Source organism: Callithrix jacchus, chromosome 5 (genome assembly GCF_049354715.1).
Source record: "Callithrix jacchus isolate 240 chromosome 5, calJac240_pri, whole genome shotgun sequence".
In the NCBI taxonomy this organism is placed as follows: Eukaryota; Metazoa; Chordata; class Mammalia; order Primates; family Cebidae; genus Callithrix; species Callithrix jacchus.
Genome location: NC_133506.1, coordinates 65,281,565 through 65,306,947, shown reverse-complemented (window position 1 = coordinate 65,306,947; position 25,383 = coordinate 65,281,565). Strand labels below are relative to the sequence as shown.

The 25,383-nt window shown below is 51.0% G+C and overlaps 1 protein-coding gene across 50 annotated transcripts in view; it reads left to right on the top strand.

The window, feature by feature from the left end:
• The window catches only part of RAP1GAP2 (RAP1 GTPase activating protein 2), a 239,486-nt gene that overhangs the window by 194,009 nt on the left and 20,094 nt on the right, over positions 1 to 25,383 (top strand). For 36 of the 50 annotated variants that reach the window (XR_013535393.1, XR_013535392.1, XR_013535391.1 and 33 more), the window contains 6 exons: positions 4,401 to 4,501; positions 6,773 to 6,902; positions 9,576 to 9,731; positions 15,221 to 15,292; positions 15,796 to 15,882; positions 17,815 to 17,949. Coding sequence is in view for 38 of the 50 variants with exons in the window: in XM_035299337.3 (XP_035155228.1) it covers positions 4,401 to 4,501; positions 6,773 to 6,902; positions 9,576 to 9,731; positions 15,221 to 15,292; positions 15,796 to 15,882; positions 17,815 to 17,949 (681 nt within the window). In the remaining 12 variants the exon portion in view is untranslated. Of the gene's footprint in view, positions 1 to 4,400; positions 4,502 to 6,772; positions 6,903 to 9,575; positions 9,732 to 15,053; positions 15,132 to 15,220; positions 15,293 to 15,795; positions 15,883 to 17,814; positions 17,950 to 25,383 lie in introns of all 50 variants that reach the window. The other 14 variants (XR_013535390.1, XR_008481417.2, XM_054255553.2 and 11 more) reach the window with 1 other exon arrangement.

Here is a 25,383-nt window from a genome sequence, read left to right as displayed (position 1 = left end):
CTTGCCTGTTGAAGTCATGGAGCCCAAGGTCTGCTTTTGTTATTGTTGCTGTTGTAATTACCCACAGGAGACATTCTCTTGAAGTGATTGGGCAGGCTAGAGTGTCTTTATGCCATCTTCAGCTGTTGGTGGCAGCCTATGCATGTTTGCAGAGCCTTCAGCTATTTGCAGATCCTGCCACTGTGGGCACGGCCTATTGATCAGGCAGTATTTAAGCCTGCTACTGTTTGCAGAGCTCGCTACGGTTTTTTTTAACAAAGTAGCCGGGCATGGTGGTGGGTGCCTGTAGCCCCAGTTACTCAGGAGGCTGAGGCAGGAAAATCTCTTGAACCCCAGTGGTAGAGGTTGCAGTGAGCCAAGATCGTGCCATTGCACTCCAGCCAGGGCAATAAGAGCGAAACTTCATCTCAAAAAAATAAAATTACTAACCTTTTAATTTTTAAATATCTGTAGATTCATATACAGTTGTAAAAAATAATCCAGCGAGATCTAATGTACCCTTTACCTCCTTTCTCTTGCAAAACAATAGCACAATATCACAACCAGGATATGGACATCACTCTCCCCGCTCCAGTCCCTCACCCCTGACAACCACTCATCTGTTCTCTAATTTCTAAAGCATTGTTATTTCAAAAATGTTATATAAATGGAATCACATAGTATATAACCATTTGAGATTGGCTTTTTTCCAGTCAGCAAGATTCATCTAAGTTTTTGAGTGTATCAATACTGTGTTCTTTTTCATTGCTAAGTAGTATTCCATGGTTGAATTGTACCACAGTTTTTGTTTAACCATCATCCATTGAAAGACATTTTTGACTATTATGAATGAAGCTGCTATGAACATCTGTATGTAGGTCTTTGTGTGAACATAAGTTTTCATTTTTCTGGGATAAATGCTTAGGAATACAGCTGCTGAGTTATATGGTAATTATGTATTTAGTTTTGTAAGAAATGGCCAAACTCTTTTCTGGAGTGCTTCTTCTTACCAGCAATGTATGAATGATCTAGTTTCTCTACATCCTTGCCAGCATTTGGTGGTGTGACTGTATTTTATTTTAGCCATTCTGATAGATGTATAGTGACATCACCTTATGGCTTTAATTTGCATTTCTCTGATCGCTGATGATGTTGGACATCCTCTCATGTGCTTATTTGCCATCTGTATATCCTCTTAGGTGAAGTGCAAATGCCTGTTCATGTCTATTTTTTTTTTGAGACAGGGTCTCACTCTGTTGCCCAGGCTGGAGTGCAGTGGTGTGATCTCGACTCATTGCAACCTCCACTTCTTGGGTTCAAGAGACTCTCCTGCCTCAGCCTCCTGAATAGCTAGGACTACAGGTGTGCGCCACCATGCCCAGCTGATTTTTGCATTTTTAGTAGAGATGGGGTTTTGCCATGTTGGTCAGGCTGGTTTCAAACTCCTGACTTCAAGTGATCAGCCTGCTTCAGCCTCCCAAAGTGTTGGAATTACAGGCATAAGCCACGTGCCTGGCCATTTTTATGTCTTTTTTTTTTTTTTTTCATTTTTATGTCTTTAGACCATTTTCTAATTTTTTTTTGGTTGAGTTAAAAATATTTTTAAAAATAACAGCTTTATTGAGCACATCAGCATAAATGTCATACCGTATAATTCATAATGGTATGTAATTTATTTATTTTTATTTATATATTTTGAGATGAAGTCTCAAAAATATATAAATATGTATATATTCTATATAATATATATTAAAAACATAAAAATACATAAATATTTATTTATTTTTTTGAGATGGAGTCTCGCTCTGTCTCCCAGGCTGGAGTGCACCCTCTGCCTCTTGGGTTCAATCGATTCTCCTGTCTTAGCCTCCCAAGTAGCTGGGATTACAGGCATGTGCCACCACACCTGGCTAATTTTTTTTATTTTTAGTGAAGACAGGGTTTTCATCATGTTGGCCAGGCTGGTTTTGAACTCCTTCCCTTGTGATCCACCCAGAGTGCAGGGATTACAGTCATGAGCCACTGTAACTGGCCATGGTATGTAATGTATATCTCAATAAAGTGTGCAATTCAGTGGTTTGTAGCATAACCACATAACTGTGCAACTGCTCCCACTATCTAACTCCGGAACATTTTCATCACCTCCAAAAGAAACCCCACACTCACCAGTAGTCACTCCCATCCCCCTTTCCTTTAGCTTCTGCCAACCCTAATCTAATTTCTGTCTCTGTGGATTTGGCTGTTCTAGACCTTTTATAAATGGAATCATAATACCTGGCCTTTTGTGACTGGCTTCTTTAACTCAGCATAATGTTTTGAGGGTTTATCTAGGTCATAGTATATTTCAGCAAGTTATTTCTTGTTTATGGCCAAATATTCCACTGTGAGGCTAGCACATATTTTGTCTATGTATTCATCAGATGGATATTTGGGTTCTTTCTCCTTTTGGGCTATTACAAATAGTACTGCTATGGATATTCGTGTATAAATTTTCTGTGGACATATTTCATTTCTCTTTGGTGTATACCCAGGAGTGTGGTTGCCGGATCATATGGTAACTGTGGTTAGCCTTTGGTATACACCTGGGAGTAAGGTTGCCGGATCATGTGGTAACTGTGGTTAGCCTTTGGCATATGCCTGGGACTGAAGTTGCCGGATCATATGGTAACTCTGTGCTTAGCCTTTGGTATACGCCTGGGAGTGAGGTTGCTGGATCATATGGTAACTCTGTGTTTAGCCTTTGGTGTACGCCCAGGAGTGAGGTTGCCAGATCATGTGGTAGCTGTGGTTAGCCTTTGGCATATGCCCGGGAGTGAGATTGCCAGATCATATGGTAACTCTGCATTTAGCCTTTGGTGTATGCCCGGAAGTCAGGTTGCCGGATCATATGGTAACTCTGTGGGTAGCCTTTGGCGTATGCCCGGGAGTGAAGTTGCCAGATCATATGATAACTCTGCATTTAGCCTCTGGTGTATGCCCTGGAGTGAGGTTGCCAAATCATATGGTAACTCTGCATTTAGCCTTTGGCATATGCCCGGGAGTGAGGTTTAGGATCATATGGTAACTCTGCATTTAGCCTTTGGTGTATGCCCGGAAGTGAGATTGCTGGATCATATGGTAACTCTGTGGTTAGCCTTTGGCATATGCCCAGGAGTGAGGCTGCCAGATCATATGGTAACTCTGTGGTTAGCCTTTGGTATATGCCTGGGAGTGAGGTTGCCAGATCATATGATAACTCTGTGGTTAGCCTTTGGCATATGCCCAGGAGTGAGGCTGCCGGATCATGTGGTAACTGTGGTTAGCCTTTGGCATATGCCCGGGAGTGAGGTTGCCAGATCATATGGTAACTCTGTGGTTAGCCTTTGGTGTATGCCCAGGAGTGAGGCTGCCGGATTATATGGTAACTGCATTTAGCCTTTGGTGTACGCCCGGGAATGAGGTTGCTGGATCATATGGTAACTCTGGTTAGCCTTTGGCATATGCCTGGGAGTGAAGTTGCTGATCATATGGTAGCCATTTGAGGAACTCCTGAACTGTGTTCCACAATGACTGTGTCATTTTCATTTTCAGCAGCAGCATTCGATGGTTCTGATTTCCCCACACCCTCACTTGTTATTGCCTTTAATTGCCTTTATTTTCATTCTGGCCATCCTAGTGGATTGGAAGTGGTTTGTCATTGTGGTTTTGATTACTTTAGAGTTTTGAGAGTTCTTTATATATTCTTTTTTTTTTTTTTTCGAGACAAGGTCTCACTCTGTCTTCCAGGCTGGAGTGCTGTGGCGCAATCTCAGCTCACTGCAACCTTCACTTTCAAGACTCAAGCGATTCTCCTGCCTCAGCCTCCCAAATAGCTGGCAGGCATGCACCACCATGCCTAGCTAATTTTGTATTTTTAGCAGAGATGGGGCTTCACCATGTTGGTCAGGCTGGTCTTGAACTCTTGACCTCAGGTGATCTGCCCGCCTTGGCCTCCCAAAGTGCTGGGATTGCAGGTGTGAGCCACCCTACCCGGCCCTTAATATATTCTTGATACTTGTCCTTTGTTAGAAGTTCAGTGATCAATTTATTTTATTTTAATCTTTTTTTCTTAAAAATTAAACCTGGCAACTTTAAGATCAATTTTTTGTTTATGGATCCTGTTTTTGCTTTCAAATCTAAGAACGCTTTACTTCAGTTTTACCCTTTGAACTGACCAGCAGCCTTTGCTCACATAGAAAGGCCTCATGCACCAGCCTTGAAGATCTGGTGCTGGCGAATGAGTCTCCAGGAGTCTCTCCTCCCATGGAAGGCTGCTGCGGCACAGGTGCTGGGAGACAGGGAGGCAGGAAGGAAGGGACCAGGTGTCTGGGCAATCATATTCCTTCCTTTGGCATCACAAAGGATTTTTCTAATTCCTGCCCTTATTCCTATTTCTCTTTCAGACTCTGGAGGAGGAGCTGTTTGGGAACAATGAGGAGAGCCCAGCTTTTAAGGAGTTCTTGGACCTGCTGGGGGACACGATCATGCTGCAGGACTTCAAAGGGTGGGTTTCAGCCAAGTGGCCACTCCAGCTCCATCACCGAGGGCCCCAGAGGAGGAGCAAGGGGTAGACAGCGCTGTCCTTAGGGAGCACATGTGAGAATTAAGAACACATAAGAAATGAGGGATGACTTTTCAGGTTCTGGTCCCTCACTGCATTTCTAAGGAATCAGTGGTCCAGGGAGTGATCCAGTGTGGCAGATCCCCCTGAAGGCGTTCATGTTCGGCCTCGGGCTCTGCACCAGATTTGCCTTCCTAATTACATTGGCCCAGACTGAAAAGGAAAGGAATCCAGCTTCCCTGTTAGGTGTTTGGGAAAGAGAGCCTTGTGCAGTTTTGGGGGAAATGATCTATTTTATTTTATTTTTTATATTTGGAGACAGAATCCTGCTCTGTTACCCAGGCTGGAGTGCAGTGGCATTATCTCAGCTGACTGCCACCTCCATCTCCCAGGTTCAAGAGATTCTTGGACCTCAGCCTCCAGAGTATCTGGGACAACAGGCACCCACCACTATGCCCAGCTAATTTTTTTGGAATTTTAATAGAGTCGGGGTTTTGTCATGTTGCTGAGGCTGGTCTCGAACTCTTGACCCCAGCAATTCATCCACCTCAGCCTCCTAAAATGCTAGGATTACCATCATGAGCTGCTGCGCCAGCCTGAAAGAATGCATCATTAGAGTGGATGCAAATAGAACAGTTCCTCGGGCAGGAATCCATACAACAGTCATGCGTATAATGCCAGCACTTTGGGACGCCAAGGTGGGTGGATCGCTTGAGCCCAGGAGTTTGAGACCAGCCTGGGCAACATGGCGAGACCCTGTCACTTAAAAAATTTGAAAATTATAAAAATTAGCCAGCTGTTGTGATGTGCTCCTGTGGTCCCAGCTACTTGGGAGGCTGAGGCGGGGAGAATCACTTGAGCCCAGGAGGCTGCAGTGAGCTGTGATTACGCCACTGCACTCCAGGCTGGATGATAGAGTGAACCCCGACGCAAAAAAAAAACAAAACAAAACGTGGGCCTTAGAATAGATGAAATACAGTATATGAAGCCCAGAAGGTCCTCAGAGATGAAATTCTATCCTGCTATTTTATGGAGGCCTAGAGAGACTAAACATACTGTCCAAGACCATGTGCTGATTTAGTGGCAGAAGCAGGTCTAGAACCTGGAACTCCTGACTCTGTGGCCAGCGTCCCTTCTGCTATGCCAGGCTGGGCACATTTTCTGGCTTGTAGTATTGGGGATGCTGAGATTCTAGGTCCATCTTATTTCATTTTCTTGAAGGAACCTACATCTGCTGAAGAATGTGATGGAGGCTGGCAGCCGTGTGCATGTGTGTGTGTGTAAAGGCAGAAGGGGCAGCTCCTAGAAGCCCACCCAGTTCCTAAGTGCCTTTCTTTCCTGCCCGTGAGGAGGCGGCCAGAGAATGGACTTCCCCGGATACTCCTGGGCTGGGTGCTCCAGTGGTTGGGCCTCTGTTTTGGGGCTGGCTGGACAGAAGTCAAGCATCTGCTACCTTGTCTGGCTGACTTCAGGTGCTCCTCTGGGGCTCCCCACCAGCCAACAGGATGGCTAGTCGCCCTAACTCTGGGCAGAGGACTTGGACACGGTCTTGCAGGGAGCCAAGAAAGGCCTGTGCCCAGCCTTGGGGGCCACTGGCACCAGGGATGGGCGTTTGTCTCGGATTGTGGATGATGGGCTTCCTTCCCATAGACCATCCAGTGTGGAAAGGACACAGCCAGGCCTTAAAGTGGAGGCTCCGCTTTGTCTTTTATTTATTTATTTGGACACAGAGTCTCGCTCTTGTCACCCAGGCTAGAATGCCATTCGGCTCACTGCAACCTCCACCTCCCGGGTTCAAGTGATTCTCCTGCCTCAGCCTCCCGAGTAGCTGGGACTATAGGCATGCACCATCATGTCTGGCTAATTTTTGTATTTTTAGTAGATATGGGGCTTCACCATATTGGCCAGGCTGGTCTCGAACTCCTGACCTCAGGTGATCTTCCTGCCTTGGCCTCCCAAAGTGCTGGGATTACAGTCATGAGCCACTGTGCCTGGCCAGCTTTGTCTTGTAAATAATGGATTTGTGGGTATAATGCCAGGGCTGATACACTTGGAATAGGCCTACCTGCTTTTCCCACGTTCCCCCCAGCTCTGCCCCCCGCTTTCCTGCCTGGCCGTGTGTTTCCCTGCGGCGTATGCTTAGGCAAGCTGCATTCAGTTGCCCACTTGGTCTCACTCTCTTTTTACCCCATCTCCTGCCTGCTCTGTTGGCAGGTTCCGAGGAGGCCTGGATGTGACCCACGGACAGACAGGGGTGGAATCTGTGTACACGACATTCCGGGACAGGGAGATCATGTTTCACGTTTCCACAAAGCTGCCATTTACCGAGGGAGATGCCCAGCAGGTAACCTGGTTTGGGAGGCTTTGGGGGCCCAGGGCGTGTGAGGTGAAGGCCTGCCTCTTGTCTGACCTGCCTGAGAGACGCGGCCCTCCCCATTTCCGTTCCTTGCCGGCCAGTGGTTCAGCTGCACAGGAGCGTCACAGTCCGTTCTGTTGCGTTTCTGGCCAAGGCCGCGCCTCAGTAGCCCTGGGTGGGAGGCAGGGCAAGGCTCGTGGTTCTCCCCACGTTGATGGATGGGAAGACTGCAGCCCACAGTGGTTAAAAGGCTTCCTTGAGGTTTCTCTGTGTATTAGGGGCAGACACAGAGCAGAGCCTGAGTGTCCTGATCATATAGGGTGGTAGCAAAGGGTGCGTGATGGAGTGTGAAGATGGGGGCCTGAAGCCAGCTGTGCCACTCTGGGGCATGTGACTCTGGGCAAGTCTGTTAACCTTCTCATCTGTAAAATGGGGGTAACACTGTCCATGGTAGAGGGTTACTGTGGGGATTACATACATTTCTGACTAGGGCTCATGCGACGCCCAGCTCATGGCCAGCTTCCCATGGCACACCTGTTTACCATCCAGGCCCCTGGTTATTTTGTCCCCCACCCCCTGCCCCAGTGATGGAAGGCTGGTTATTGGGTGAGACTCCTAACCCACCCCCAGCTTCCCTCATCTCACAGGCTCCTCTCTCACCACATCTGCAGGAATTCAGCCTTGACCTGCACCAGGGAGACCTGGATGAGCCCTCTCTCCCCCATGTTTCTTGCTGTGGCCTTTGTTTGCTGCTCTGACAGGCATGCATCCCCAGGGAGAGGCACAGCTGGTCCCTGGCTGTTGCAAGCCCAGTTAGTCCCCCTGCCTTCTGCCCCTTTTCAGTCTGGGAAAGTAAGAAACGCAGGTGGGCCTTTGCCCAAACTCTGACCTATTTGTCTCTGAGCTGGAACTAGGGAGGTAGTGCAGATGTAAAATTGTAAACATAGTGCCTGGCTTCTTAGGAAAAAGGAAATTGGCAAACAAGATTATGAGTTGGCTCTAAAATAGCTACTGAATGTTCCAGAAACAAATGGAAGGAGAATTCCTTTTGTGTCCAACGTGAGTTTTCTCGCAGCCTTTCACCTCCAGCCTCTCTGTTCCTGTACGGCCCCTCTCTCCTGCTGCCCCAGCCTGGGGCTGAGGCCCCTGTTATGTCTGGGCCTTCTCTTGGGAAATATAACTTGTCACAGAGCTTGGCCCTTGGCGGGGACTGAGTAAATATTAGTTTCTCTTCCTAAGAAACGGGAAGATGTACGTGGAGTGAGGCAATTTGTGTAAAAGTGCCCAGCATGGTGCTTGGTGTATAACTGGTGCTCAGTGAATGAGAAACTCAATGTGAAGGGACGGAGCATGGGGCCTGCACGCAGTAGGTGTTTAATAAAGGAGCTAATGCATAGATAGGCGCCTACCCAGAACTCGATGGACAGGAGAGGGTTTTTGTGTGTGTGTCTCTGTCACCCAGGCTGGAGTGCAGTAGCACAATCATAGCTCACCGAAGCCTTGGACTTCAGGATAGGCTTAACGTTTAAAATCATGAATGAACAGCCCATCACGGTTCCAGGGATGCACAGGTGCTTGGTGGCTGAGATCACCTGCAGAGGCATCTGGCCCAGCTTGGGGTGTGGAGTTATGGTTGGGATCCTCCTTCCATCCCACCTGCACCAAGCTAGGTGATCAGTGTTCTCATGATCTACCACCTCCTCACTCTCATTCACCCTTTCAGAATCCACTGAGCACATCTCCTCCTCCAGGAAGCCCTCTCAGGTTGCCGTTGGGCCCTGTGATTTTGCCCTCCCCTCTGTCTCCAGAGCCATTAGGCATTTCATGCACAGCAGCCAGTTTAGCACTTGCCGCTGGCGGCTTTGTCAGTGTTCTCAGGCGGCTTCACCTGTGTTTATATTGCCCCCAGATCAATGACAGTCTCTCCCAGGGCAAGACCCAGCCTCGCCTTTTAAATATTCTTCCCAAGTCCTGAGTCAGGGATCTGCATTTTGTAGGGGTCAGTAAGATGCTCACTAGCCTCTGCCTAACAACTTGGCCATCTTCCCCATTTTTAATTTTCATTTTGGTGATGTCTGAAGATTGAAAGAAGGCCAGGCGCAATGGTTCACACCTATAATCCCAGCACTTTAGGAGGCTGAGGCGGGCTGGTCAGGAGTTTGAAATGAGCCTGACCAGTGTGCTGAAACCTCATCTCTACCAAAAAATACAAAAGTTAGTGGACGTAGTGGCATGTGCCTGTAATCCCAGCTACTTGAGAGGCTAAGGTGGGAGAATCACTTGAACCTGGGAGGTGGAGGTTGCAGTGAGCTGAGACCGCGCCACTGCACTACGGCCTGGGAAACAGTGAGACCCTGTCTCAAAAAAAAAAAAAAAAAAAAAAAGATGGAAAGAAGAACCCACTCTACTTTTCCCCAAATAGGAAAGCAACTCAAAAGATACAGAAAGCACAGCACTTGTTCATTGCGCTCTTTCCCTGGGCTGCCCAGCATCACCACTGTGCTTTCCTTCACACTTACCTTTCCAAAACAGCAACCACAAACTCTCCTTGCTCAGAATTCAGTTCTCCTGTGTGCAAATGAAAGGGAACCCACTCTGTCCCCAGAATATCTTTCATGATGTTCCTAGCTGGCTTGTAACCACTGAACACTTTTTATTTAGCTCCAGAGGAAGAGACACATTGGAAATGACATTGTGGCCATCATCTTCCAAGAAGAAAACACACCGTTTGTCCCAGACATGATAGCCTCTAATTTCCTCCATGCCTACATTGTGGTGCAGGTTGAGGCTCCAGGCACAGAGACCCCATCCTACAAGGTAAGGAGAAAGCCGAGTTGCAGGAGGTGGTGGGCCCAGGGACTTCATCATGTGTGGATTCTGTGATACCAGAGGACACTAGTCCACAGCAGTCAGAGATTCTTCGTGAGTTCTCAGGTTTCTGGGATTCCGAGCTGGATTCTGGGTGGGGAGGACCTTCCGAGGCCGCCTGCTCCACCTTGCTGCCTCCAGGCTCAATGGCATCTTACTTAAGGGTTGAGAAGCTCCAAGTGTTGTATTTGGAATTTGGTAATGTCATTTGCTAGATAGAGTAAGGCAGAGCTTGAATAAAGAAAGGAGAGTGTCAAAAGGACTAGCAGGAAAGGGCAGCAATAGAAGGGTGGTAACAGGAAAGAAAGACAAAAATACCTATGGTGAGGGTGGAGGTGAGGGGCCTGGGAGACCCCGGCCACTGGCTGAGCCCCTGGCCTGGGTGTTTTGGACAAGTGGTTGATCTCGATTTAAAGACCTGCAAGGAGGCAGATGCGCAAGCACCTGGGTCTAAACCTCCCAAGCAGTCACTGGTCTGTCAGATGGCTCGACATCCTCACCAGGCTGATGAGAGTGAGATGGAGCAGCTCATTGCCCCTGCAGTCCCCACCTCCCTACTCCTTCAGACTGGACCACTGACGGTCCCCTCCTCTGCTCCACAAGAAACAGTTTCGACCTCTTGGGCAACAGCCTCTTTGTATCACAGTGCTGTGGTGGGCACAGGACTCAAGGGAGAGAGACTGAGGCAGGGTTTTCAAGGTTTGGGTGAGGCATCTGCGCCCCCCTTCAGATCTGTGCAAAATGCTGGATTTGTACCCTTCCTTGGATTTCTGAAAAGAGGGGCCATACCTTACATTCTCAAAGGGCTCCCTGCTCTGCAAAATATCAGGAACCATTGTTGTAAGGGAGAGGAAAGATGAGCCTGCAATTGCCAGTGGGAAACCATGAGGCCTGAAGATGTTTCCCTTAAAATAATTTCAGCCCACACTGATTCCCAGAGTTCATGACCCCACAGCATTTCAACTCAGGTCAGTGCAAAATTCACGCCAGCTTTTAAAACCAAATGTGAATCGTCAGAGAAAATAAAAAGAGGCTGGGCACGGTGGCGTACGCCTGTAACTCTAGCTTGGGAGGCAGAGGCAGGAGGATTGTTTGATGCCAGAAGTCCAAGACCAGCCTGGGCAACCTAGTGAGACTCTGTCTCTAAAAACGAAACACGCAGCAGAAACCAAATAGCACCTCCCTCCAGTTGAGGCTGATTTCTTCATGCTCAGGCTTATGCTTCCCTGCCATTGAGCAATTTTAGCTGAAGTCAGAGAAGACCTGGTGTGGGCATTTCTTTTTTTTGTTTTTTTTTTTTTGAGTTGATGTCTCACTCTGTCACCCAGGCTGGAGTGCAGTGGTGGGATCTCGGCTCACTGCAACCTCCGCCTCCCAGATTCAAGCGATTCTCCTGCCTCAGCCTCCCTAGTAGTTGGGTTTACAGGTGTGTGCCACCACACCCAGCTAAATTTTTGTATTTTTAGTAGAGACAGGGTTTCGCCACATGGGCCAAGCTGGTCTCGAACTCCTGCTCTCAGTTGATCTGCTCGTCTCAGCCTCCCAAACTGCTGGGATTACAGGTGCGAGCCACCACAGCCAGCCCATTTCTTGAAGGCTGAATGATCACTTGCTTTGAGTGAAATGGGCATTCACTGCTTGATTCATGTGTTGGTGGAAGCACGTTGACTCACTCAGTGCCTACTGTGTGCCAAGCACCATGCTGAAGTGGGGCTCATGGAGGTAACAGAATCAGCCTCAGGGCCTTCCTGATGCCGGAGAAGGGACACAAGAACCAGTGAGTGCAGGTCAGCCACTGGGCAGCTCTGCTAGTCACCTGTTTCTTTTAATAGACAGTAGAAGAGGAGGAACTACTGATGAAGCCGTGTGATAGGAGCGCCCCAAACCCTCTGGCAGGATGAGGCCTCCTGTAGATGTTTAGCGTTTGCTTCTCATTCCTAATAGGAAATGCGTCTCAGCTAACTGGCTTCTCCGCTTTCCTGAGACCTTAGCCGAGTGGTACACCCATACAGAGAAAACTTGGAGATCCAAAAAAGCACCACTCCACCTGCAGCTTTGCTGCTAGAAGTCTTTACCCATTCTTCTTTTTTTTCCAATACGGAGTCTTGCTCTGTCACCCAGACTGGAATGCAGTGGACTGATTACGGCTCACTGCAACCTCCGCCTCTTGAGTTCAAGCAATTCTCCTGCCTCAGCCTCCCAAGTAGGTGGCATTACAGGTGCCCGCCACCACACCTGGCTAATTTTTGTATTTTTAGTAGAGACAGGGTTTCACCATGTTGTTCAGGCTGACCTTGAACTCCTGACCTCATTATCCACCCGCCTCAGTCTCCCAAAGTGCTGGGATTACAGTCATGAGCCACCGTGCGTGGCCTCAATTTTTGTATTTTTAGTAGAGACAGGGTTTCACCATGTCGTCCAGGTCAGTCTTGAACTCCGGACCTCATGATCTCCCCCCATCATTCTCCCAAAGTGCTGGGATTATAGGTGTGAGCTATTATCGCACCTGCTGTCTTTACCCACTCTTCTAAGCCACAAAGCATAGCATTGTCCTCAGAGGCGGGATGAGAAGCAGAGAGGCAGGGCTCCTGGGAGGAGCAGGCTGTGGGACCTTGATTGTGCACCACCTGCCAGGCAGACACTGAGGCTAGAAGGCAAGATGTGTGAATGGGGCCAGGGAGGGGGACCAGCCCTCCAAGGTACTCCCCAAAGCACTGTCCATGCACACTCTCAGCAGCACCCCAGGTGATTAATAGACTGTGAGGAGGACCTGGTTAGATCCCCAGGGGTCCTGAGTGAAACAGGACCTCAGCTGAGCTCTGCAGGCTCAGGGGCTAGGGCAGAGAAGGCTGAGCATGCCCCAGGAGGTCTCCACTGGGGCGGGTGAGCAGAAGAAAGAAGAGTCAGAGAGGGCTGGGGCTGGGTATGTGAAGAAGGGCTCCTTTCTGTCCCCGGAGGGGCTGGGGAGTCTTGGGTTCTGGTCCTGGCTCTGCCTCTGCTGTGTGACCTCGTGGCAGTTCCTTCCCTCTCTGGCCTCTATTTTTGTCTGTGTGAAATGAGGAAGTTGGAGTAGACAACCTGCGGCTTCCCGCCCTGACATCCTGCGGGAGGGAGGAGGGATGGTTGGGAGTGTGTGTGGCGGGTTGCCAGGTGGTTTGGGGGTAGTCTGCACATTTCAGGAGCCCTTTACTGGGCGCAGGTCAGCCGGGGAAGTCAAAAGGGCACTGGGCGACAGTGGTGACCCCTCACCAGCTGCTTGCTCAGGCCAGGCACGGTGCTGGGTCCTTAGACACAGTCTCGAAACCTGACAAGCCGCTGGTGAGACAGGACCCCTCCTTATCAGGAGGAAACAGAAGCTGAGAGCTGGACTCACTTAAGCCCTGAGGCTACAGAGGCAGGGGCCATGGGGCTGAGGTTCCTGTCTGGGTCTGCCTGTGGTCTTGGTCATTGAGCCATCAGAGCAGGCGGGAAATTAGCTCCATGGACTCAGGCGTGCAAGAAGCATCGCACTGGATTATTTTTCAGAAATGAGTTTGTGAGAATGGAAGGAAAGTCCAGCTCAGCCATCACTAGGACTGCCCCCTTGCCCTTCTCCACCCTGTCCTGCCTCCCACTCCTGAAGTCCTCGAAGGCCTCAGGAATCTCATGCCAGGGAAGGTCCTGTCTCTGTAGCCCCTCCCCATTCCCCGTCATGACTGGTTTGCTGCTTGGACAGGGCCCTGTGCGCCACCACAGCTCCTAGGCCACCCTTGGGCCTGGGGCCTTTGTCAAGTTTTCAGCTTTCTTAGGTCCCCAGTGCATCCTTATGACTCATACCAAGCTCCTTCCTCCTTTCAGCTGTGAGGGCCCTTCCCTAGGGTCCCCTACATCTGCCTCCCTCCCTCCAAGCCCTCTCCAGAGGCCGGCACTGAAATTAGAAGCAGGAAGGTGGGGTTGTATTCAGGCAACTTCTGCTTTCAGCTGAGTGACCCAGATGTCCCAAGAGAAGGGAACAACGAAGGTTGGGCTGCCTGGTTGGAACTGGGGTCAGGAGAGGCGCACAGTGAGGGTGGGAGGGGAAGGGTCCCAAGAAAGGACCCTGTCCCCTGCGAGGCCCACGGGGCTGCTGCTGTGGGACTGTCTAGCTGGAGAGTGTGCCTGAAACCACTTAACAGTCAGCACAGACCACTCTGATGAAGGCTGGAGAAGAAAAGAGGAGGAGGGGTGGGAAGGGAGAGCTGGGCCTGCCCCTTGGCCTCTGTCCCAGGTGCCTGCAGTCTGCAGCCTCATAGCCTCCCTACACCCCCAGCCCTGATTCTGGCTCCAGGAGTGAGTTCTTGACTCGGGCGGCTAGTGCCTGGTGGATGGTCAGAGGGAACCAGCTCGGGAAGAAAAAGCCTGTATTGACCAGCTCTCTTCTGCTCCAGACTCTGGCAGGGCCTTTCCTTGGCTTGGTGCCCAGCTGCCTGCTTGCCTAGCCTGGTAAACTCTGCATCTGCCCTACTTCACAGGCCGGGGAGGCTGGCAGCATGCCAGGGCCGGGCTCACGTCAGCAGCCACTCAGGGAAGGGAGGGCAGTCTCCAAAGAGCTCCCCAGCCTCATGGGCTGTGGACAGGTGAAATCAGGGCACTGCTGTGCAGAGGGAAGGTGGAGGCTGGGGCCTGTCCCCCACCTGGGAGACCCCCATCCAGAGAACCTGGAAGCTGTCACTCCAACATCTAGGCTCGCTCAGGCTGCCAGAGGTGGGAACCCCACCTTCAATTCCTAGTCTGGGCCCCAGACTGGCTGACGCTGTGCGTATGGCCAGGGCTCCCAAACATGGGTCCATGGGCTACACAAGAGCTTCTAGGGGGCTTTGCCTCCAATTCAGCAGGGTTGGGACGAAGCCCATGAAGCCAGTATTTATTGTTTAAACACTTGAAGCAATTCTGCAGCAATTCTGATTCATGGCTGAGTTTAGGAGTCAGGCTTGGGAAGAGAACCCCAGAGCTGGGTGGGGAGAGGTCTGATGCTCTGTTCCTCTTGTGGCTAATCACCTGTGTGACACGGAGACCTCTGTGTATCTCTGGGTGTCTGTTTCCTCATCAGGGAGCAGCAGTTCTCCTTGTGCCTTCTCAGTAGGATTAGCATGGCGGTGGAACGAGGCTGTGAGATAGCATCTTGTGGGTACCTGCGCTGCATTGTAACTAGGCTCCTAGCCCTGTCCAGTCATCTGGCCAAACCTGCTTCTGGCCTCTAGGAATGCAGAGGAGAGGCTGCAGGTGACTTCTCTCCGTCCGGCCCCCTTCTAGGAACAGTGGCTGGGGCCTGAGCCGGAGATGCTCACAGGAGAATTTTCTTTGTACTCTGGGAGGGGGAGGAAGAAGGAGGTAAGTGGCTTTGCTGTGAGAAGTGTGGCTCCCTAGGGCCAGCACTCACCTCCTCCCTCCAGGTCATGCCGTGACTCTGTTTCATTCAGGTCTCTGTCACTGCGCGGGAAGATGTGCCCACCTTTGGCCCACCTCTGCCGAGTCCCCCTGTTTTCCAGAAGGTAGGATGCTCTTCCTTCTGCTCCGCTCACATCTGCAACACCAGGTCCCAGGGCTTGAGTGGCAGGTTGGGATGGGGCCGACGTCAGGCTGGAAACAGGGAGATCCTTTTGCAAGTTTGGGAGGACCCTCCTTTCTTGGGGTCTCCCCACCTCTTTCATGCTGCCAGTCTGGCCCAGCATAGGACCACTGGTTGGGTTATTTGACACTGAGGTTGCCTTTCTGCTAAAAGAAGGGTTTTTATGTCAAGCCCTGGTCACAGGAGCCTTGGGCAGGAATGATCTCCAGACACAGGGGTGCCACTGAGGCTTCCCAGGACCACGGACACGGGTTTCCATGTTGGCATATTAGCAAGCGGGCTTGGCCTGGGCTAGAAATGACCGGCTACCAGAAGGGACCTTTCGGGGCTCTTCCCACGCCCCCAGCTCCGCCTGCCTGTCCCTTTGGCTGAAGATCTGGCAGCAGCCGAGAGTGGGAGACCTGAGGGCTGTCTTGTCTGTTCCAGGGCGCAGAATTCAGGGAGTTTCTTCTCACCAAGCTCACCAATGCCGAGAATGCCTGCTGCAAGTCAGACAAGTTTGCAAAGCTGGAGGTGAGACTGTGGGTTCTGGAAGGTCTCCTCCTGCCCGCTGGGCCTCCTGTTAGCCTCATCCGGGGATCCTCCATCCTCTTTTTGAGACAGAGTCTTGCTCTGTCGCCAGGCTCGAGTGCAATGGCGTGAACTTGGCTCACTGCAACCTCCACCTCCTGGGTTCAAGCCATTATTTGCCTCAGCCTCCTGAGTAGCTGGGATTATAGGTGTGCGCCATCACGCCTGGCTAATTTTTATAGTATTTTTTTTTTTTTTTTTTTGGAGACAGAGTCTCACTCTGTTGCCCAGGCTAGAGTGCAGTGGTGCAGTCTTGGCTCACTGCAACCTCCGCCTCCTGGGTTCAAGTAATTCTCTTGCCTCAGCCTTTAGACTAGCTGGGACTACAGGTGCATGCTGCCATGCCTGGCTAATTTTTTGTATTTTTAGTAGAGGTGTTTTAGTAGGATTTCACCATGTTGCTCAGGCTGGTCGCAAACTCCTGAGCTCAGGCAGTCCACCTGCCTCAGCCTCCCAAAGTGCTGGGATTACAGGCGTGAGCCACCATGCCTGGCCTTATTTTTGTATTGTTAGTAGAGATGGGGTTTCTCCATGTTGGCCCGGCTGGTCTTGAATTCCTGATCTCAGGTGATCCACCTGCCTCAGCCTCCCTTGCTGGGATTATAGGTGTGAGCCACCGTACCCAGCCAGTCAGTCATTTTTAAAGCTCCTACTATATGTCAGGCCCTGTTCTGTTTCCTAGGATATGGGAATGAGTGAGACAGTTTCTGTCCCTCTAGAGCTCACAGGATGGTGGGAGGGGGTCTTTACTAATAGACAATTATAGCACACTGTGCCAGTGCTAGGCTGCGATGGAGGTCAGCACAGCTCAGATAGTGACTACTTCTGCCTGTGGGGGTTTGAGGGTGTGTTTAGAGAAGGCTTCTTGGAGGAGGGGGCCCATGTGCAGCTGAATCTTGAAATTGGATGAACCTTCTACCTGGAGGAAAGATGGGGGAAGGGAGGGTTGACCTGGCATGGGAAACAGCATGAGAAAAGGCCAAGAAAAACCAGAGACCGACTTCCTGAGGGAGCTCCTGAGGGTTTGCTGTGGCCTAAGGACCCATGGGGGCTGGAATGGTGGGAGACACAGCTGGAGATGTTGGTTGGATCGGATCCAGAAGGGCTTAGAGTTGGAGGAGCTAGCACTAGGCTGCTAGCAAAGTGCTTAGTCAGGAGAGTGAGGGGTTCGACGTATATGCCAGAGGGATTGTCTGTCATTGAGAGTGACGGTGGTGACAGGGCAAGAGGTGCAGGAAGGTGGCCAGTTAGAAGCCATTTACCAGAAATCCAGGAGAGATGACAGAGGCTTCTGTTGTATGGGAGGAAATGGTTCCAGTCAGGATTGGGAAGACTTGCTGGACTCCTGGCTGTAAGTGCTGGGGGAAGTGGCATTGGTTGTAGGGTGATTCTTAGGCCTTCGGCCTGGCCTCTTTGATGACACGGTGGCCGAGTTGTGCCTGTGAAGGCCGGATTGCTGAAAGGTCCAGTCCTCATCTGTATGAATGGCAGCCCCTGGCGTCCACGTGCGTGGCTCTGGACGAGCATCTGGATGGAGAAGAGTGGTGGGCAGTTGGGTGCGTGGATGTCAAGGTGGGGCAGAGGCTGACCTGGGACTCACTCTTCCTTCTGCTCCTCTGCCACCGAGGTGGAGCTGTGGCAGTTGTGGGAAGACCTGGGGAGAAGGCCACGGGGAGTAGAGTAGGGGGTCGGGCTCGTAGCTTTCTTCTCAGCTATAGTATTTGTGAGCATGAAGCTCAGCTCAGCTGTAGGTCCATGCTGTGGCTAGGCTGGGCAAAATGCCAATCCCTAGGTCAGGTGTCTGGAGCTCAGGAGGAGAGGGTACATTTCGGCTCTCAGAGCCTACTTCCCCATCCTCACCCTCTTCCCTTCTAGGACCGGACCAGGGCTGCCCTCCTGGACAACCTTCACGACGAGCTCCACGCCCACACGCAGACCATGCTGGGACTGGGCCCAGAGGAGGACAAGTTTGAGAATGGAGGCCACGGGGGATTCCTGGAGTCTTTTAAGGTACGTGCATAAGAGTGACTGACGGTGGCTGTGGCAGGGGTGTGGGGGGCAAAGAAAGGAAGTGGTTCAAGGTCCATGGGATGCTGACCCCAGAGCCCAAGGGCCAGCTAAAGGGGTGACAGGAAAGTACGGGATCCCAGGTGTTTGCAAAGGGCAGGGCCATTAGGAAGTGTGTGAGTCTGGTGCAGCCAACAGCGTCTTCAGCACCTTCTCCATCCTTCCTTCACCTGGGTCATCTCCTCCAGGACTAGGGATCTGACAGGCAGGGACAGGTAGAGAGGTAGCGGTAGGAGAGGATCCAGGGCCGCCTCCTGGGTCGGGGAGCCCAGGGCAGAACGGCAGGAGCGAGGAGTACAGGCCTTAGGGCTCTTCTGGAGCTGGTGGGTGCTGCAGATTCTTCCCAGCTAGCTGGCTGAGCATTGGAAGACCTGGTGGGGCAGGGGGCATGAAACTATAGGCAGGTCCCTGTGGACTTTGCCAGGGGAAAAGCTCTAGAACCAGCTGCTAGAGGAAGCAGTAAGCTCCCTGTCCCTGGAGGTATTCAAGTGATGCTTGGCCAGCCCCCAAGCTGGCATGGGGTAGAGAAGGTTTTTCCATCTTGTGCTTGCTGAGCACTTGCTGGTCCACATGGCACTTAGATCCAGCATGTGGTTTAAGCCTGACATAGCCTGTGTGGGTGGCAGAACAGGTCTTGTTATTTTCACTAACACACATGGGCAGGGTGAGAGATGCCACAGGACTGGCCAGGTCCTCACAGTGATGCAGAGGGAGAGTCTTCTTTCCAATGCAGGTTTTCTGAGTCTTCAATCGGTGTTCTGCTGGACGGCTTGTTAGAGGGTGATTTGGAAAGCTCCCACTGGGGGCCTTATGTGCAGGCTAGGGCTGCACCCACCTAGATTAAAATCCCAGCTCTGTGGGATCCTGGCCACCATCTTTAAAGGCTCTTGAGGTTCATCTTTCTTGTCAACAACGTAAGGATGAGAAGCGGGACCCTGTCATAGAGCCAGCGTGAGTTCAGGGTCTAATGCCTGCAAAGGTCCATATTACCTGAAATGCAGTCAGGCTCAGAAGTGTAGGCTGTCATTATGGCTGTGTAAAGTGAAAGCCTCACACACATTATCCCACCTGAAGACTCACAGCTGCCCTCCATGCTGTGAGGAAGGCTGTTATTTTGGGTATAATAATTCATACTCAGTTTTAATAATTACGGGCATAGTAGTCCATGTGAGGAAAGCAAGCCTGAAAGACACAGAATAATTGTCCCGTCATGGAGCAGGTGGAGTTGAATCCAGGTCTGCTGGATTCCAAAGCCTGAGCTTTCAGTGACTGTGTGATGCCACCCCCCACCTCTGACTCCGATAAGACTCCACCCATGCTAGCCTGGGCCTGGGCAGGCCTGGGTCAGTACCCGCAGAGAGCAGGGCACAGCTCCTCTGGCCCTGTTTGGGGCCAGCTGCCGATTCCTCTTGCGGGTGGGAAAAGGAGCCAAGCTGCTTGTCCAGGCTGGTGGGAGATTCCTGGGGCACCTGTTTTAGTGGTGGTGGGCAGAGGGAGCTGGGTGAAATAGGGGAAATTGGGAGATCAAGACAGAGGACGGCTGAGGAAGAAGAGAAACGGGATTACTGCAGGGGCCTGGTTGGACAGCCCAGTGAGAGACGGTGAATGTGAGATGCGGTAAATGGGAAAACCGGTTGGGTCTGGGGAAGGCAGGAAGGGGCCAGTCAAGCCTTTCACAGACTCTCAACTCTTCCTTCCAGAGTCCACCGGACTCCGTGGCCTGCATATCAAAATGTTCCACATCCCTCTGGAAACGTAATTTATGTAGAACTACCAGAGTTGAGCAGCAGTTGGCGAGCCAACATGATGTTGTATTTTGTAGACATTTAATGAGGTGCTTGTTTTGAGTGTTTCAGATTTCTTTAGGTATTTTGGGGTTAACAGTTGGTTTTTTAGGTTTCAAGTATTTCTGTGTCCTGGAGATGCTCACGGGCTGTGGACACTCTGCACATGGCGCCCAGTGGAGAAGGCGGTCCAGCAGCTAAATACCGGTGGCAGGTTTAAGGAGTGTGGCCTGAGGCTGATTTGTCCAGCCCCTGCCTCTGGCAGGAGTCGCACTTGATCTGTGTTTGACTCCAGGGGTTCTGACGTGTTCCTAGAGGGGTTTACAAGAGAGGAGATGCTTTAAGACTTCATCACGGCTCATCTTTGATCCAATGATCCAGGAAATCCTTTTCAACCCTAAATCTCTGCAATGTTAGGTTGAAGACAGACCTGCTTCTACATTCTGCTTTCACTTCTACCTGGTAGCACCGTGGGGCACAGGAGGGACTGTCACAGTCACACAGAGTAAGCTCAGAGCCCCAATGGTTATGACCAGATTTTTTTTTTTTTTTTTTATGACAGGGTCTCGTTTGTTGCCCAGGCTGGAGTGCAGTGGCATGATCTCAGCTCACTGCAGCCTCCACCTCCCAGGTTCAAGTGATTCTCCTACCTCAGCTTCCTGAGTAGCTGGGATTACAGGTGCCCGCAACCATGCCTGGCTAATTTTTGCATTTTTAATAGAGACAGGGTTTCACCATGTTGGCCAGGCTGGTCTTGAACTCCTGACCTCATGTGATCTGCCCGCCTGGGCCTCCCAAAATGCTGGGATTACAGGCATGAGCCACCCGCCCAGCCATTTGTGGCCAGCTTTTTTCCCTCCCAGCTGGGGATCTAGCTCCTGTTCCCTGTCCCTTTCATTATTACCCCACATCTCCCAAGTGTGGAGGCCTGAGCTGGGGGTAGGCACGCTCAGCCACATGGAGGCCTGGGGCCTGGGGCCTGGGGGGGATTCTGATATTTAGGCCTTGCCTGTGGCCAGGCCTGTGTGTCCGGCCCAGCTCAGGAAACCATCTCTAGTTTTGGCATTTTTTCCTGGGTACCTTGGGTGGTGCTGTTATATCAGCAGGACACTGCTTATGGTGTTCACCCACACCTTCCTGGGATCCTTCTTGAAAGAAGTGATACCTGAAATGATTCCAGAAAGAAAATTGGATGCTTTTACCTCCTCCTGTCAAAGTTCTTTTTCTTAAAAAAATTTTTTGAGATAGAATTTTGCTTTTGTCACCCAGGCCTAGGCTGGAGTGCAGTGGCGCGATCTCAGCTCACTGCAACCTCTGCCTCATGGGCTCAAGCGATTCTCCTGCCTCAGCCTCCCAAGTAGCTGGGATTATAGGTGCCCACCACCATGCCCAGCTAATTTTTGTGTTTTTAGTAGAGATGGGATTTCATGATGTTGGCCAGGCTGGTTTCAAACTCGTAACCTCAGGGATCCACCCGCCTTGGCCTCCCAAAGTGTTAGGATTACAGGCTTGAGCCACTGTGCCCAGCCTCCTTCCTGTCAAAGTTCTCATCTCCCAGGCTGATGGGAACGTAACTGGGAATCCCTAGGGCTGAAAGCCATCTTAGCCATCCATCCTTGCCTCTTGTGGGGCTGTTCTTCCCCCACTTCAGTGCTGACCAAAGCCTTGGTCTTTCTCCCAAGAAGCAGACCCACCGTTGCCCTGTGCCGTGCCACCCAGCACCTCACACCCCTTAGAGCGGCTCCTCACAGCTTGCTTTCATTTTTCTCCCAGGAGACACAGAGCAGTTGGCTTTTGGACATCTAGACCTACTTTTCAAACTGAGCTGCTTGGAGATATTGTCAGCAATCTGCTAGTTCTGCAAACGCTTCTAAAGTTTGCATTTTCATTTAGACCTAAAAAAAAAAAGTCCAGTTTTAGAGTAGATGTTTGCAGTGATCACTCCAATGAAAAGTTGTTCCTGTGGGGTAAACAGGTAGGGCCTGACGTCGGTACTGCAGCTGCCGTCTGGGGGACCCCTGGGGTGGGCGGTCTGTGAGCACATTCTCGGGAGTCTGGCGAGAACATCTTTCATGATAAAGGAGCCGTACTTGGTTCACCTGTGAAAGATGTTGATCTCTAGACTGTTCTCCATTGCCATTCTCAGTCACTACCAGCTGTTGATGAGGCTTTTATGGTCCGTAATGCAGTGGAAAGTGACAGTGCCTGCTGTAGCAACATGGTATGGCATAGAGCACATGCATGCCACGTTGTGAGAAACACTGAGCTTGCCCAGTCCTCCACTGCCCTCCTCGAGCAGAGTGGGAGCGGAGGACCAGGGAGAAGAAGGCTGCCGGGCTGGCTGTGACAGAGCCGGGGCCTTGGCAAGCAGGGAGCTGCTGGGTTCATTTCTCCCAGCCTTTGAGGGACTGTGATAGTTGATACCTTGGTCTCACCTGACCCCTAGTGGCAGGAAAGGCTGCAGCGATCCCTGGCTGTCTTTGGCCCCGCTGTACCTGCAGGGAGGTACCTGTAGTCAGGTCTCCCTAGCAGTGCCAGTGATGGCGGGTGGAGCCCAGCAGGGCCCTGTGCAGAGTCCTTGGCCTTTGGCATCTTTGCCCCTCCTTTTCCTCCTGACAGGGAGCTGCGATGTCAGGATGGCCCCCTGTTTTGGGAGTCCACGAGAGTGCCCAGGCCTTGCGCTTGGCCCCGCTCCACTCCTGGGTTGGAGCCATGGTCTCCTGGAGCAGAGTTGGCGTCTGTCCTGCATTTGCCACCCTAGAGGGATAGAGTGCTGACTCCTCACGCTTACCCAGCCCGTTGTCTCCTCATTACCTTGCTGACTCCGGCGGCTGCACCAGGACTATTTGAGGAGCCAGTGTCCCCTGAAGCCAGCCTCTGAGATTTTTATTTTTTGGTGGAGGCCTTGAAAATTCTTGGTTTCTTTTTTTTTTTTTTTTGGGAGACAGAGTTTCACTTTTGTCGCCCAGGCTGGAGTGCAATGGCACGATCTTGGCTCACTGCAACCTCTGCCTCCTGGGTTCAAGCAATTCTCCTGCCTCAGCCTCCTGAGTAGCTGGGATTACAGCCATGCACTACCACACCCAGATAATTTTGTATTTTTAGTAGAGACGGGGTTTCTCCATGTTGGCCAGGCTGGTCTCGAACTCCTGACCTCAGGTGATCTGCCTGTCTTGTTCTCCCAAAGTGCTAGGATTATAGTTGTAAGCCACCGTGCCTGGCTACCTCTGAGATATTTTTTGTGTGTAGGGGGGCCTTGAAAATTCTTGGTTTCTAGTCATCCTTAGGTCATCCAGCAGTTGAATTGTGTTTTCAATCTGGACCATTTTTTAGTACACAGGGACCCTTTGATCTGGAGTCCAGGGTCCTGGTTTTGGATCCTGGGTCCATCTCTTAAATGCTCTGTGGCTTTTCAAAACCTTTTCTGTCCAATGCCTGTCCTCTCTGCATCTCAAAGTTGTAGAAATTCAAAAGAGCATGTATGCGAAGCTCATTAGCCCAGATACTGTTACACAGGAGCGATTCTATCCCACATGGATTCCTTTCTGGGAAAGAGACAGGGAGGAATACAGTCACATGTTGCCCGCTGACGGGAATACGTTCTAAGAAATGCATGCTTGGCGTTTGGTCATTATGTGAACAGCAGGGTATACGCAGACCTGGATGCTCTAGCCTGCTACACACATTGGTAGAGAGCAGGTGGCCGCCAGGCTATTTCCCTGTGCTACAAATTCCTGCGTGAATATTGTAGGCATTTGTGTATCTGGACATCTAAATACAGAGAAGTGGTACAGTAAAAATACCGTGTTAGAATCTGAATAGGACCTATTTCGTATCTGTGGTCTGCTGTTGACTGCAGTGTCATGGTGTGGCATCTGACTGTGTATCAGAAGGTCCGTAATTAGTTTGAAATGTCATTGATGATGGTGGTGGCAACACACAAGGGCACCAAGAGAATGTAAAGATGCTGAGTTTTTGTTGTTGTTGTTTGTTTTTGTTTTTTTTTAAGATTCTCATTCTGTCGCCCAGGCTGGAATGCAGTGGTGCAATCTGGGCTCACCACAACCTCCACCTCCCAGGTTCAAGTTATTCTCCTGCCTCAGCTTCCCAAGTAGCTGGGACTACAGGCACATACCACCATGCCCAGCTAATTTTTGTATTTTTTAGTAGAGATGGGGTTTTACCATGTTGGCCAGGCTGGTCTCAAACTCCTGACCCCAGGTGATCCACCTGCCTCGGACTCCCAAAGTGCTGGGATTATAGGTGTGAGCCACCACGCCCGGCTGATGGGCGATTGGTGCTCCATAAATGCTGAGATTTATTAACTTGTTCAAGGAACCTTGCTGCAGCCAGGCAATGGTGGCTCACACCTGTAATCAGTCCCAGCACTTTGGGAGGCCAAGGCAGGAAGATGACTGGAGCCCAGGAGTTTGAGACCAGCCTGGGCAACACAGGGAGACCCTGTCGCTATTTATTTATTTATTTTGAAAAAGGAAGCTCACTGCTCCTCCAAGGACATCTCAGTGTGCCATCACCCCTGTCCTGCCCTCGGTTGTTCAAAGGGCACATGGCTTTATGATGCTTGTGTTACAGGGTGAAGACAATGTGCTGACTGCTTTTGCCGTGCAGCAGGAAACCGTGGCTAGGAGACTCTGTTCTGGGTCTAGGGAGGGAGTGACAGATGGTGTCCCTCAAGGGGTGTCTTTGGCTCATATAAGAGAGGCCTGATCAAATCAGGACTGTGAAGCTGGTGGGCTCTGCACCTCAACGTCAGAAGCTCATTTGGGGCTGTCAGGTTTACAAATGGCCTTCCTGAGTCTGTGTCCCTTGTCAGGAGAGAAAAGCAGGTGGGATGGGGTTCTCCGCCCTTCCCAAGCCTGGAAAAGTCCTGGCTTGAGAGGCCCTGGGGAGACCTGCTGTTTGGGTTAGGAGCAGCAGGCCTGGTGTTTTCTTGGGACCACTTTGCTGCGACCGAGCTCTTCTTAAGATGCCTCAAAAGGGAAAGGGAGTTGTTCTTCCACATGAGGCCATCTGTGGTTACACATGGGGCGTGTGAGAAAAAACATTTGTATGTGCATGGGTGTGAATACAGAGGGGAAGGGAGCGTGGCCCATGCCTTCATCTTTTTGCACAGCTTTCTGAAGCTGGAGTTCTGAGAGTACCCTCCCTCAACAAGCTTGCACTACGATAAGGAAAATCCATAAGCTCGTATACAAGTTCTGAGAGCACCCCACACCCGACCAGCTCACACTATGATAAGGAAATCCATGAGCTCGTGTACAAGGAGGCCCAGCTGACTCGTGGCTCAGTCAGCAGCTCTCCCTAGCTTGTCAGCTTTGTCCTCATGCTCGGCCTCTCATTGTCCTGGTTTTACTGCCGACCTGTGAAATCTCTTTTGATGTGAAAGGGAGTCATTGAGAATACCTTTCTCCAAAGCCCCCACAGATATTCCCTCCTGTGCCACTGGCAAGAGGGTAGGTTAACTGACTGCCTTGGGCTGCTTGTGACTGAATCCTGCGTCCCACAGAGGAGGAGGGGACGTTCGGCCAGACCCTGGCTCTGCCAGCGGGGAGCTCAGGGAGCAGAGGGGTTG